Genomic DNA, 12,676 nt, shown 5'->3' with positions numbered 1-12,676 from the left:
AACTAATGTATAATGCAATTTTATACTCAAACTAGAAAGCGAATAAATAGAAGTACATTAAACAAACATTGATAAATTTTATAAAATAATTAAAAGAATATTTTTATTCCTTAGGAAATTTAATTTGATCTTGTTTAAATTATTTAATTCTCTCTTTAATCTTATTTCGCGATAGAGAAGAATTAAAACTGAGACAAACACAAAGGAAATTTTTTCATTCAGTTGTTTTTTCTGTCGATTTTTATTAATATTTTTTTTTTGTTTCGGTCGATTTGGCACATGGTGCAGTTAACAAAATTGTGCAAAATGCAAAAAAGACAATTACAGTGGTGCAAAATTTATATTCCTTTACAAGATTTCTTTGTTCGCATAACATTTAGAGTATGAACAATCACATCATTGAGCACTTTAAAACAATAGATTTGCATAATAGATAACATTATCAAAAGTGCGAGCAGAAGAATATTCTATAAAATAGGTGCAGCTACACATTAAATGTTTAAATCCAATTTAAATACAAAGAGAGCGAGTTATAAAAGAAAATGTATATATACATATATATATATATACGCTAATTATTATGAACAATATGTTATTTAATATTCTAGTAAGATTACAATGCTTTTGCAGATTATACAGGAAATTTTTTTTCCGTCTTTTCTTGACTTTACCCGACATTCTTTAAGTTACTTAAATTGTAAGAGTAGTTATACTTAAATATTCAAATTTATTTTAATCCCTAAGCCAGAAAGGATTTTGATATTATAATCTGTTTGTTTGAAAGGAAGCCAGACACTGTGATCGAAATTAATGTAATTATTCATTACCATCAAGAGTTTTGGTAAACATGCATGCAAGTTATCCCAGTAATGCAAGAATAACTAATTGGATAAAGGAATTATACATATAAATTATTCTCGTGTTTTTCAAGTGGCAGTTAAACAGTTCTTTTTCTTGGTTACATACTCTTTTTAATGCCACAATAGAGGTTAAAACCTTGCTGAAACGCTTATTATTAGCTACTTTAAAAGTCGCATTCTTCTCTAAAGAATAATTTTAAAGTACAACATGTACATTTAACGAATAAAAGGGAAAAAAAAACTGCACATAAAATAGAAAAAGAAATTTTACGACTTAATTGCATCGCGGTTCTAATTAAAAAACTATTCAGACTTTCTTATTCAATGCACTCTTGTTTTTTTTCTCTTCCTTACCACTGCATAAGCATTGTAAACTGTTTGTAATCTTGGATAATAAGCAAGATATGATTAATTTTTAGAAATTGAATGATGAAAATGTCGAAACTTTCGTTGTCTTTTTTTTACCGTTTCGACACTATTTTTTTCCTACTTTTAGACCTATCCATTATGCAATGTACAATTACAACAGACAATATAGCGTAGAGTTGCCAGATTTCCCGGTATTCCGAGATTGTCTCGGATTTTTTTCGATTGACATTTAGCGACACGAGGACTTTTATTCTAAAAAACGGTTCCTTTACTTTTTCCACATTTTAAATGTATTCCCGTCGCTGGCAGAATAAAAATACACATTTATTGCATGTCACAATATCTTTCGGGAAGAACTCATTTTTTTCCCGCACCAAGAATCTGGCAACACTAATATAGCACGATAAATAAATAGTAAAACATCTCGAGATTTCCACAATTTTCTAAACTAAAACATTATAACAAAAAATAAATTATTATTAATTCGTAAATAAAAAAAGAAAAAAAAAAGTTTTTCGACTTGATGCAACTACTTACATTGTTTTGTTGCTCGCTAGGATAGAAAGTTGCCAGAATATAATTACCAAACACAAAAAATCAATATTTTATTATTATTTTTTTAATAAAACAAATATAAATTTAAATTAAATATAAAATATTATAGATCTTATACATTAAAAATAAATAAATAGAAATGAGTAAAACGAATATTCACACGCCGACGTATCACAAATTTTACGATGATTTTTTTTTTTTTTTTTTTTTTTGGCAACACTACGTCATCCCACAATTATTTTTGCGCGAAAATGTACTATAAAAATAATTCAAATTATGCGAAATTTCGGAACTTTTCACTTCAACAATTTCCATTACAACATCAGAATTAGGTTTTATAAAGTATTAAGTAATTACTTAATATAACGAAATACATCTTTTTGCCTTTGGTTTTTCTTTTTTAAAAGGGCAAAACTCTAGAGATTAGAAGATAGAAAGGCAATGTGTCAGAAGAAGAAGAAGAAGAAAAGGAAAAAAAAAATCGATAATATCCATTTTCTTGACATTACAACAATTGTACACGATTTCGATGATGATGTAATTCACAAAATTGGCTTTAGAGAAATATTAAATTTGCATATATCTAATAAAATTATATTTAATTTTTACTCGTTGGATCATTTCATTGTTTCGAATCTTTTCTTTGGTCCGTATTGTCATCGATACAAGAATTGATTGTAAAATTTAACGCCTAAAATATTCTCGGATACAGTATTTTTTTTAAATATATTCCCTTTTTTTCTGGCATAAAAAATAAAATATGTTGAAAAGACCGAATTGCAAGTTGTAAATTTCGTATTTATCGAATAATAATTTTTTGGCACATTTTAAACGTCACGTAAAAGAAATTGTTTAAAATAAAAAACGTATATACTGTATTTTTATATATATATATATGTATATATATATATATATATATATATATATTAATAATCGTTTTTTTTTTATTTTACCTTACGGTTTGTGGTTTTCCTCTTTGCATATTCCAGTTTGATTTTTAGATTGATTAGAATTCCCTTCTTTATAATAACAAGTCAGTCCTTTCGAACACATACATGAATTCCAACATTGTTTACCCACCGAAACATTCATCTGTACACAAACTCTTTCTTTTCCATTTCGAATTTGGCAACAGGAACCTTACAATAACAAAAAAAAAAGTAAAGTAAATTCAATTTTGGTTTGCCACTAGAAGCGTTTAAAAAATAAAATTTGCATTCAACTTTAGTTTAACCCTTAAGTAAAAATTTCCTTTTTCATTATTATTTAAGAGCCTAAACTTTGTTTGCACTTTAAAAAAACTTCAATATAATTTAGTAATTATCATTAAAATAATTTTTTTATAGTTCAAATATTTATTTTAAACATTAATGCTGATTTAATTTATAATTTTTTCGTCCTAAACGAAAGGTAAGATTGCGCTTATACGTAGATCATCATTGAAAAATAACATGTCTTAAGCTCACCATTAGAAAAAAATTGTATATAATTCAGACCGATTCAACCTAATCGTTACAAAAATCACATGTAATTCAGGTCATAAAACCTAACGGCTAAGAAAAATTACATGTAGTTTAGACGATTCGACCTAACCATTAAAAAACGTTACTGCAGACAAATTTCTTTCAGATACATCAACCTAACCGCTTGAGAAAATTACATACGATAGAACATACTTCGATATATATATATATATATATATACATTAACACGCAATCTTATTTAAGAAGAGGACGATAAAATTATATATATATATATTTTTTTTTAAAAATAATATAAGAATTAATAATATACGTGACTTACCTGGTAGGCAATTCTTGTTCGTTTTGCAAGTGGAGGTGGAATTGGGTCGAACAGTCGTCACCGATTTACTTGCACTCGGTATAGATGTAGTGGCTGGAGCATTTGTTTTTTTCTGTTGCTGTAATTCAGATAATGCTTTCCCTTTGACGGTCACATTCGAATTTATATACTTCTAAGTAAAGTATTGTTTCCTTTTTAGTATATTATAATCATTCATAAACACTACACTCGATTTTATTAGGAATAATTACCTTTGCTACGTCATCGGTGAGCTTCCTATTGATATGATTGTCGGGATTTTCTGTTTTCGGATAGGGAAAAAATAATAATAATTTTAAAAAAATTCGTGTTTTAATCTTTTCTTTTGTAATTAGAAAACTTATCGCGAGTGATGCAAGGCGATCGTTAAGTGGGATTTGGCATGAAGACGGTTAATTACGAAAGAGTTAATGCGAGAAAGACTTAACGATTTTATCAGTGAAGTAAGAATTAAACATTGAATTATTTATATTTAATATATTTTTTTAATCAATTATTAATCTAATATTTTTTAAAATTTTTCTAATATTTAAATTAATCAAATAACCAATTAATTTTGAAAAATTTAATTGATGTATATTCTAATTTTGAAGCAGGTGTTTTATTAATTGATGAGAGAGAAAGAGAGAGAGAGTGATATATGTATATATAGAATGCTAATGGTGTTACTGAATGAATCATCCTAACCTTTCATACATAAATCAATCATGTTGCTGTAAAAGTAAGCTTTAGGGATGGTACAGAGGTATGATATAGGAAATAAGCTGAAGTGTCGCCAATCTTGTTTTATATTTTCTTACCTTGCTTACCTCTTATTTTATGTTTTTCACTTTCACTTTTCGCATCGATAGCATTCGTTCCCTAAGGGGAGGAATTTTGTATTTGTAAAATTCACAGTATTTCATTCAAAACATTCATTCTAATCTACTACATAAAAATACGTACTCTTTCCGAAGGCGAGATTCCATCTCCGACTAAGTCATTTTCGCTAAATAATAGAAAAAGAGAAAAAAAGAGAGGAAATTATCCCATTTCGGAAGAGTCGAACGAGCAACAAAGATTAAAAAGAAAACAGGAAAAAAGAAATTAAATCTTGCATTATTTCTCCTCTAGAAAAAAGTAGACACGCAGTCGCCAATAAGAATCGAACCGTCGTCTGTATGTCGCTGCTTTGTATCCCCAGGATGCACCAGGGCGCCAGGTTATGTAGCGGAAAGCATAATATTCCCCAACAATATCGAAGCTTCTACCCAACGTAAAAGCTTCGAATACATTAAATTAGATTCTGTTGGAGTTTATTGAGAACTTGTGCATTAGCGCCAAGCTATGTTTCACTGTAAAAGCCATCAATGAAACGGTAACTGAAAGTAGCCAGAGATTCCCATAGGGGATAACACAGTTGGCCAGATAAAGGCCAGCGAGTGCGTTTCGCTGTTTGCTTTTTCACTTTCCAATAATTTTAAAAACGGGCTTACATTCCTCAAATATCCATCGGACTATTAGCTTTTAAAATAACTAAAAACTAAAAGAATATAACGTTTCTTTTTTATAAAATATATATATATGTATCCCGACCTGTTTGGTGAATTATGTCTATTTTTTCCGGAGTAAGTACGCTTGTATTCCTCGATTAATTCACGATTCTTGGAGTGGTGATGATGATGGTGGTGATGATGGTGATGATGGTGCTTTTTCCCCAATCCGATATGCAGTGTTATCATCAATATTAAAATCCCCAAAGTCGACACAGCTTTCTTCATTTTCGTTCGACTTTACTATAAATAAATAAAATAGCAAACTCATGCAAAAATATATAAACGGTAACTTATTAAATATTATTTATTTTATTAATTATAATATATATATATATATATATATATATATATATATATAATCCGCCATTTTGCTTTTAAATTTATACAATTCAAAACAATATTATCACGGAAACATCTTGAAATTTATGGCGGAAGATTAAATTTGATAATTTGTTCGAGCGTTAAATAATTTTTCGAATAAAATTTCAAATATTTTAATCGGTTGTAAGTGCAATTATTAATATATTAAGAAAGGCAAAAACGCATTGACTTACCAAGCACTGCAGCTACGTCAACTGCTTCTCCTTGTCTGGCGTGATCACGAGGTCTGCTCCCTTTTATAGAGGTCCACGGAGATCGAAGAAAAGGAGATGCGAAACAACCAACGGATGTGCCGATTTTAATTGATGTTCTAGTTAATTGAAGAGGATTTAACGCCTTGCCAAGCGCCACAGATGGTACATGACTCATTCGATTCCCAACCCCTGCCAAGGCTTCATTTTCTTTATCATTAATGTTATCGAGTGAAAACAACTTGAAGGGGGACGAACGTTATTTCCAATGCTATTTCCTTTACGCGATTTACTTGTATATATTATCGTGGCAATTTTTGTCAACCGAACATTACACCGAGTCGCTTTTTTCTTTTTGGGGTTGCCATAAAAATGTACCTCAGACAATTAGTTGCAATTAATGAAACTGTTTTGGGGTGTAATTGCAAAGAAGAACGTACTTCAACAGCCAACGCCACTAATCTGTCTACTGTTTATCGATTACTTTTCTGAAGTCTTTGTAGTGTATAAAGCTATTCGGATCTGTCCTTTGAGGCATGCAAATTTCCATCATGCCTTGGCTCGTTTAAGTTATTGAACAAGTTAAATTGCCTTTCCCTCCGTAACGGGTGAACCTTTTAACGTTCAGTGTTTACGTTAAAAATAATGTATTAATATTACACACAAAAAATAATAATATTATTATTATTATCTTTATTACTAAATAACACAAAAAATTCAATTTTTTACATAAATAAAGTCATTTAGGATAATGTAACAGAGGTTTTTTTAAACATGTATAAAGGGGGGCCTATGTACAGGTGTATTTTTATTAAATTGTTTGGCACATGGCGAATGGGTTAACATTCGAATTTCTCCCAAGAAGACGTTTTTGGTTTGTAAGAGGGCACCAAAGTACAATTTGTAAACGGATACTCTTGGCATATTATCGCTTTCACAGAAGCCATTAAAGATTCGGGAGATTTGATAACAGTGGCTACTCCACAATAACAAACATCCGAGGTGTTGTTTTCCGAACACCAAAATCTCACCCGAATTTTTTTAACGTATACACCATTGTCTGTTACTTCTTCGGATATCTCCTCTTGCTCGCTATCGGTTTTCGTAACCGTAACATTTTTATTTCTCGATACTATTTGATATTTATCTCCGGGTCGTACCACTTGTATGGAGAAACAATATCCATCAGCATAACTGTCCGACCAAAAATAGCTACGATTTTTATTAAGGTTTCCATCGTGAAACGTCAGTCGTTTGCCATACCCCATTCCAACAGTCTTAAGCCAAAGTGCTTCACCACCAAACAGATAGTTTTCTGTATTGATAAGGCGTACACGGTACCTGAAACCAGGTACGATGCGCCGATCTACATACGTACCTGCAGAGAAAAGAAAAATAAATGAATAATTTCCTTACTCTAAATTCCAAGTAATATATCTGTTTTGAATCCCGTGATGTATTTTTATTATATACGTAGTCAATAAGTAACCGTAACCTTCCTTACCTATGACTGGAAGTTCGTGAGATTGAATGTCACTGACAATATACGAAGTAGGAACATCTGTAATATCTTCTCCTTTTAATATTTTAAAATCTCGAAGATTAAATATTTGCTAAATAAACAGGAAAACATAGTTTTATAATATATTTAATTCAAATTAAAATAAAAAAACAACAAAACAAAAATCTACTCTCTTCGCTTCATAATCGAACTTCTTAATTACTTAAACCCAAATTTTTCAAAAGTAAACTTACTTTTTGTTTATTAACCTCTTCCGGAGAGTCACATTTAGGTGTATGTAGACAATCTTCGAATAAAAGTTCCCTTTCTAGACTCCCACACACATCACACTCGTTATGTTTCCACTTTAACAGAGACCAGGGGTGAATCGAAACACCAGTTTTATTAATTCCAACAGATTCGCTCCTAATTAAACTATCCGATTGCATTTCTCGAATACACAAAATATGCTTAATTTTCTGTAAAAAAAGATAATAATTTATATTTTTACTTGGCTTGTTAAATACATATTTTTTCCTATGCTAGAGAAGAAAATTGACCTTTTTTCTTCCCTCTTCCTTTTCCAATCTCTACTTCTATTCTAGCGGAAAAAATGTTAATTACACGTTTTTTTTATCGGTAAATACACTCAATTTTCGAATATTTTCTAGAATTTTCTTATTGTAAATTAAGTAAAAAACGATTTAAAAACGTGTTTTGAAACTAACCCAATTTCAAAAGTAACAGAGTGTTGCGCATACAGTACCTGGTTTTCTTGCCTGGGAATCTGTAACAGTTGTCAGTAGTCGAACAGGAAACGATTTTATAGGCCTTTCCACGTTTTGATCATCAGGGGGATTGGCCGAGTCTGATAACTTACACGTGATTCCTTATCAGTGATTGGACTGCTACTTTTATACTAGTCACATGCCCGATACACGTGAAGGGTATTTTATAGCACGTGTAATTTTTTTTATATGTATATACACATACTATTTTCAAATATTTTAACCTATTACAAAACAGGTCAGACTCATTCAAGTACGTTCCTTGTCCTCATTTATCACAATTTCGGTGTGACTTCATTTTTTTTTCTTTTTTTTTTTAAATTAATCAATGTTTAGTGTATGGTAACTCGGTCATCGTCGAGCCGTGATCGAACTTTAAATGTTACTTATTACAGTCTAAAAATAATATTTATTCGTTAAATGTAAACAAACAATCATTTTAAATTCCTCCATTCTCTTAATAGCACGTTTGTTTTTTTAGTTTACGTGGAATTATTGGATAATTTATTTGTGGTTACAGCATAAATACACGCTTTAACTGTAACGAAGAATTTAAATTAAAGGGCGAGTTTAATTAAACTTTATCCAATTTTTCGCTATTATATTCACTTAAAACGTTGGAAAATTATTAAAATTTTCTTACAATCACTTCCGTTTTTTTTTAACTAGAAACAAAAAAATATATATTTTAATTAAACTTTTTATGACCGTCCGGGTGTGATGTCGAGCATATTTAACACAATTTATTGCATTTTAAAACAAAACTATGCTTCATAAACACGTGATTTTAATGGTTTAAGAGGGAAAGTGAATGTTTAAATTTTAACAATTTACACGGTGTTTATCATATTATGTCATATTCTAATCGATAAACGGCTTAAAAATAACTATCTTATCTTTTACGCTTGCGTTAATCGTGATTGTTTCCCTTTAAACTCTATGACAAAATGGCTAACCGAGCCTTAAATCAAGCTCGAATCTTATTAAAATTACACTCTTCCGACCTTAAAAATGTCGTCCAGATGAGAATATGATCGAAAGTCCATCGGAAATCAACCCGAAAGCGGTCGTTAACACCCAAAATATAGGATTAGTTAACGCGCTACTACTATAAACTTTTCAAGGTTTCCTTCCTTTGACCTTTATTAATCTTATCATTAATACATTTTTTTTTTTTTTTTTTAATTTTAATGAATGAAGTTTCATAAATTCTTATGAATGAACGTAAACTTAGCAGCGAATGGCCGCTTTCTTTTAAATCAATAACATTGCTAAATTATCTTCTCTCGATAATTTCATATTTAAAATTCCTGAATGGGAATGGAAAATTCATTACACGTGTTTGGCATTACAGAATTCACGCTTTTATCTTTAATATTTAAGTAAAAAAAAAATTATTATTATATTTTAAACGTTTTTTTTCCTCTCTCCTCCTTGGAGAAAGCATACTTTCGAAGGCTTTTCAAACGGGAGAAAATGACTTTAAATATGTTTTTTTTTTTTTCTTAAAGAAAATATGACTTTAAAACGTATAAAAATGATACAAAACATGTTTTTCCGGTTTAAAAATAGTATTAAATACGCTTTTTTCTGTTAAAAAAAAATTGATTGTAAACATGTTTTTATACTACAAAAGACGACTAAACATATTTCCCATTATAAAACATATTTAGAAATGATATTTCTGATAGAAAAAAAAGCCTGAAAAGTCATTTTTTCAATAAAAAAAAATTGAAAAATGACGTTTATAATCCAAATTTTTAAATTTCAATTTGTTTTGTAATGAAAGAAAAATGTCCGAACACAGACTTTTTGTATAGTAAAACAAAACAAAACAAAAAAAAACTATATTTAAACTGATATTTTGTAATAAAAAAATCAAAAATTACAACCATTTTATAGAAAAAAAACACATTTAAAGTAATATTTTATAATAAAAAGACATAAAAATTATTATAAAATATATTTAAAGTAATGTTTCGAGTTCTTATTGGAAAGACATGTTAAGAGATATATTATATATATACATTTTTTTTACTTTAAATTTACGACTGAGGAGATATATTTCTATAAAATTGATATCAGTTCTGGCCAAACTTTAAAAATCTCGACAAAGTTTGTTTTGGAATATACAGCTTATATGGATTTTTTGGTTGCTGGATAAAACTTTGGATGTTCGATAGAGAGAAACTGGGCCTTACATGCAGTAAATCTGAGTGTTGAAAAGAGAAAAAAAAAAATACACATATATATATATAAAGACGGAATTAGGGCATCAAAAAGAAAGTTACAATAATAATGATTAAATTTTTGGCCCGTGACAAAACATCTTTTGCCAAATTTCCGGATTTTGAGCACTTTATATATATTAAATTTCTGTTGAAACTCAAGTTTCGAGTGCTTCTAGACTGATGAGTTGAAGCAGAATAAACGTTTAATAATTCAAAATGTATTAATTTAAATAAGATTTAAGTTTATATAAATTGATTTTCTTCGGTATACAGTAAAACCTGTTCAAAACGAAGTTCGGTTTACACAGGTTTCACCGTAGTTTTAAGTGAGGTGATGCTTACTAATTTTCAAATTTTAACGTACGTTTTTAATATTTTTTTTTTTAGATATAAATAACTGTTGCTACACTCGAAGTAATTCTATAAAAAATAATGATACTTAAATATGCTTTATGTTTAGTTTTAAAACATTATTTTAATACATAAATCACGTTTTATCGCTTGCTATGCGACCGACCATAAATTCACTTTACTAAAGTAATAAAAAAAAAAGTTTTATTTTTATAGAAAATAAATTAGTTTTTTTATATGAAAAATTCCAAAGTCATTTAGCAGTAATTAAATTAATTTTCGATCAAACTGGAATTTAAAAAAAATAATAATAATAAAGATCAACGGCGTATTAATTAATAAAAATTCCATATGAAAGTCATAAAATGGAGCAAGGTACTGTACATTTTTGAACCTGGATTCACGAGTCACCGATCGGTGAAGGTCTAAAGGTTGTTGTTCTTTCATATTCTTTAACCTTTCTCTAAACCTTGAACTGTTTTTTTGAATTTTGATATTGATTCCCAATGGCAATTTTATTTAGCTTTTATGTTTTCTTCCATTTTCTCTCCTCCTCTTCCTCCTCCTCCTCTTCTTCTTACTTCCATTGGATAGGTTTATTTTTAATAAATATTTATGTTATAAAATTCTGTATCTGTTGCGAATTTCTTTTTCTTTTAGAAGCTTCCGAAACACGGGATGAAAGTGGAGTGTAATTATCCGAATTGCACATTTTGACCCGGGTGGAAAAATCTATTAAGTAATGTTATGTTTTCAGTTGGTCGTTCATTCGCTTATTTTCAATATCTTTCCGGGAAAATTGATTTAGAAAATATCCTAAAACCTTTCTATTTACCTTTTTTTATTTTATTATTATATACACTTTTTTATATATATTTCTTGCAATGTGTTTATTACAAAAATTTTTGATTGAATGCGTTTTTATGGAATCAAACTGGAAATTTTTCTAACGCTACATGTCTTTACACTTTGGAAATTGAAGCAGAGTTTATAATAAATGGAAACATTTTGATCGATAAGAAATGAGAATAAACGGAAAATGTAATCGTTTTATCATTGATATCATTTATATTATATTATTTATCTTTATAATTAATTAATATGTTTGCCTTAATGGACATTTGTAAACGTGGAAGTGACAATTACTATGACTGATCCTGTGTAAATCTTTCGTTTTCTTTTGCCATTTTACCTGTACAACCGGGAGGATAATGAACAGAAGAAGAAGAAGAAGAAGAAGAAGATGATGATGATGATGATGATATATTATATCACCACTTTCACTTGCACAATTGCACAACATTATATTATCCCTGTTCAGTTGCATTTCCTTATTTGAAAATCTTCTCCATAATGTGGTAAAGATATATTATATGATGATAACGATATCATCATCATCATCATCATCATCATCATCATCATCATCATCATATAATATATTTTCTTCATATAATGAAGATTTTTAAATGAGGAAATGCAACTGAACAGGGATAATGTTGTGCAATTCACTTTATGTGCAGATGATGATGATGATGATGATGATGATGATGCATTATATAATGATATAATATATGATGATGATAAGCTTTTAAATGAGGAAATGCAACTGAACAGGGATAATGTTGTGCAATTCACTTTATATGCAATGATGATGATGATGATGATGATGATGATGATGATGATGATGCATTATATAATGATATAATATATGATGATGATGATAATAAGCTTTTTAAAGGAGGAAATGTAACTGAACAGGGCTAATATTGTACAACTCACTTCATACTTTGTCGTGTTACCCGTATAATCAAGAGTATTAAACGGAAGTCGACGATGATGATGCTAATGATGATATATATATATATATATATATATATATATATATATTTAGCGCTATACAAAAATAGTTAAATAAACTTTAATTCAGTGAATTAAGAAGTTATGAGTTTAAAAAGTTAAAAATTAAGTAAAAGTAGGTTATTTCGATCGAATTTTTAACTTAAATCAATGAAAACTTTTACAATTTACAAGAAACAGAATCAGTGGAAAAACCAGTTATAAAGTCACACAAG

The 12,676-nt window shown here is 29.0% G+C and overlaps 2 protein-coding genes across 3 annotated transcripts; both read right to left on the bottom strand.

Annotated features, from left to right (window-relative positions):
- Window positions 1-222: 222 nt before the first annotated feature.
- On the bottom strand, window positions 223-5,819 carry LOC136971574 (draxin-B-like). Of its 2 annotated transcripts, none has more exons than XM_067266038.1 (7): window positions 5,716-5,819; window positions 5,202-5,401; window positions 4,572-4,614; window positions 4,427-4,487; window positions 3,839-3,888; window positions 3,588-3,759; window positions 223-2,923 (listed from the first exon to the last, which is right to left on the bottom strand). In XM_067266038.1, exons 2-7 carry the CDS (start codon window positions 5,384-5,386, stop codon window positions 2,739-2,741), a joined length of 696 nt encoding a protein of 231 aa, XP_067122139.1. In that variant the 5' UTR covers window positions 5,387-5,401; window positions 5,716-5,819; the 3' UTR covers window positions 223-2,738. The 2 variants fall into 2 exon arrangements, with proteins under 2 accessions (XP_067122139.1, XP_067122140.1); XM_067266039.1 differs by having other exon boundaries at window positions 4,436-4,487; window positions 5,716-5,812.
- A 630-nt stretch (window positions 5,820-6,449) lies between these two features.
- On the bottom strand, window positions 6,450-7,710 carry LOC136971582 (uncharacterized). The gene is made up of 3 exons (XM_067266049.1): window positions 7,489-7,710; window positions 7,238-7,346; window positions 6,450-7,111 (listed from the first exon to the last, which is right to left on the bottom strand). The coding sequence occupies exons 1-3, from the start codon at window positions 7,681-7,683 to the stop codon at window positions 6,573-6,575; spliced, it is 843 nt and encodes a 280-aa protein (XP_067122150.1). The 5' UTR covers window positions 7,684-7,710; the 3' UTR covers window positions 6,450-6,572.
- Window positions 7,711-12,676: the final 4,966 nt, after the last annotated feature.

The sequence above is a fragment of the Centruroides vittatus genome, unplaced genomic scaffold, assembly GCF_030686945.1.
Source record: "Centruroides vittatus isolate TY-2023 unplaced genomic scaffold, ASM3068694v2 contig_2604, whole genome shotgun sequence".
NCBI classification, from domain to species: domain Eukaryota; kingdom Metazoa; phylum Arthropoda; class Arachnida; order Scorpiones; family Buthidae; genus Centruroides; species Centruroides vittatus.
This window is presented reverse-complemented; position numbering and strand designations above follow the sequence as displayed.

Bases quoted from the DNA above. Each gene is read 5' to 3' on its own strand.
- LOC136971574 (XM_067266038.1), bottom strand. From the start codon at position 5,386: ATGAAGAAAGCTGTGTCGACTTTGGGGATTTTAATATTGATGATAACA. The intron at 4,615-5,201 runs GTCGGGATACAT...TCTATTATTTAG, and splicing joins AGACATAATTCACCAAACAG to CGAAAATGACTTAGTCGGAG. The intron at 3,760-3,838 runs GTAATTATTCCT...TACTTTACTTAG, and splicing joins TCACCGATGACGTAGCAAAG to AAGTATATAAATTCGAATGT.
- LOC136971582 (XM_067266049.1), bottom strand. From the start codon at position 7,683: ATGCAATCGGATAGTTTAATTAGGAGCGAATCTGTTGGAATTAATAAA. The intron at 7,347-7,488 runs GTAAGTTTACTT...CTGTTTATTTAG, and splicing joins AAGAGGTTAATAAACAAAAA to CAAATATTTAATCTTCGAGA. The intron at 7,112-7,237 runs GTAAGGAAGGTT...TTTTCTCTGCAG, and splicing joins TCACGAACTTCCAGTCATAG to GTACGTATGTAGATCGGCGC.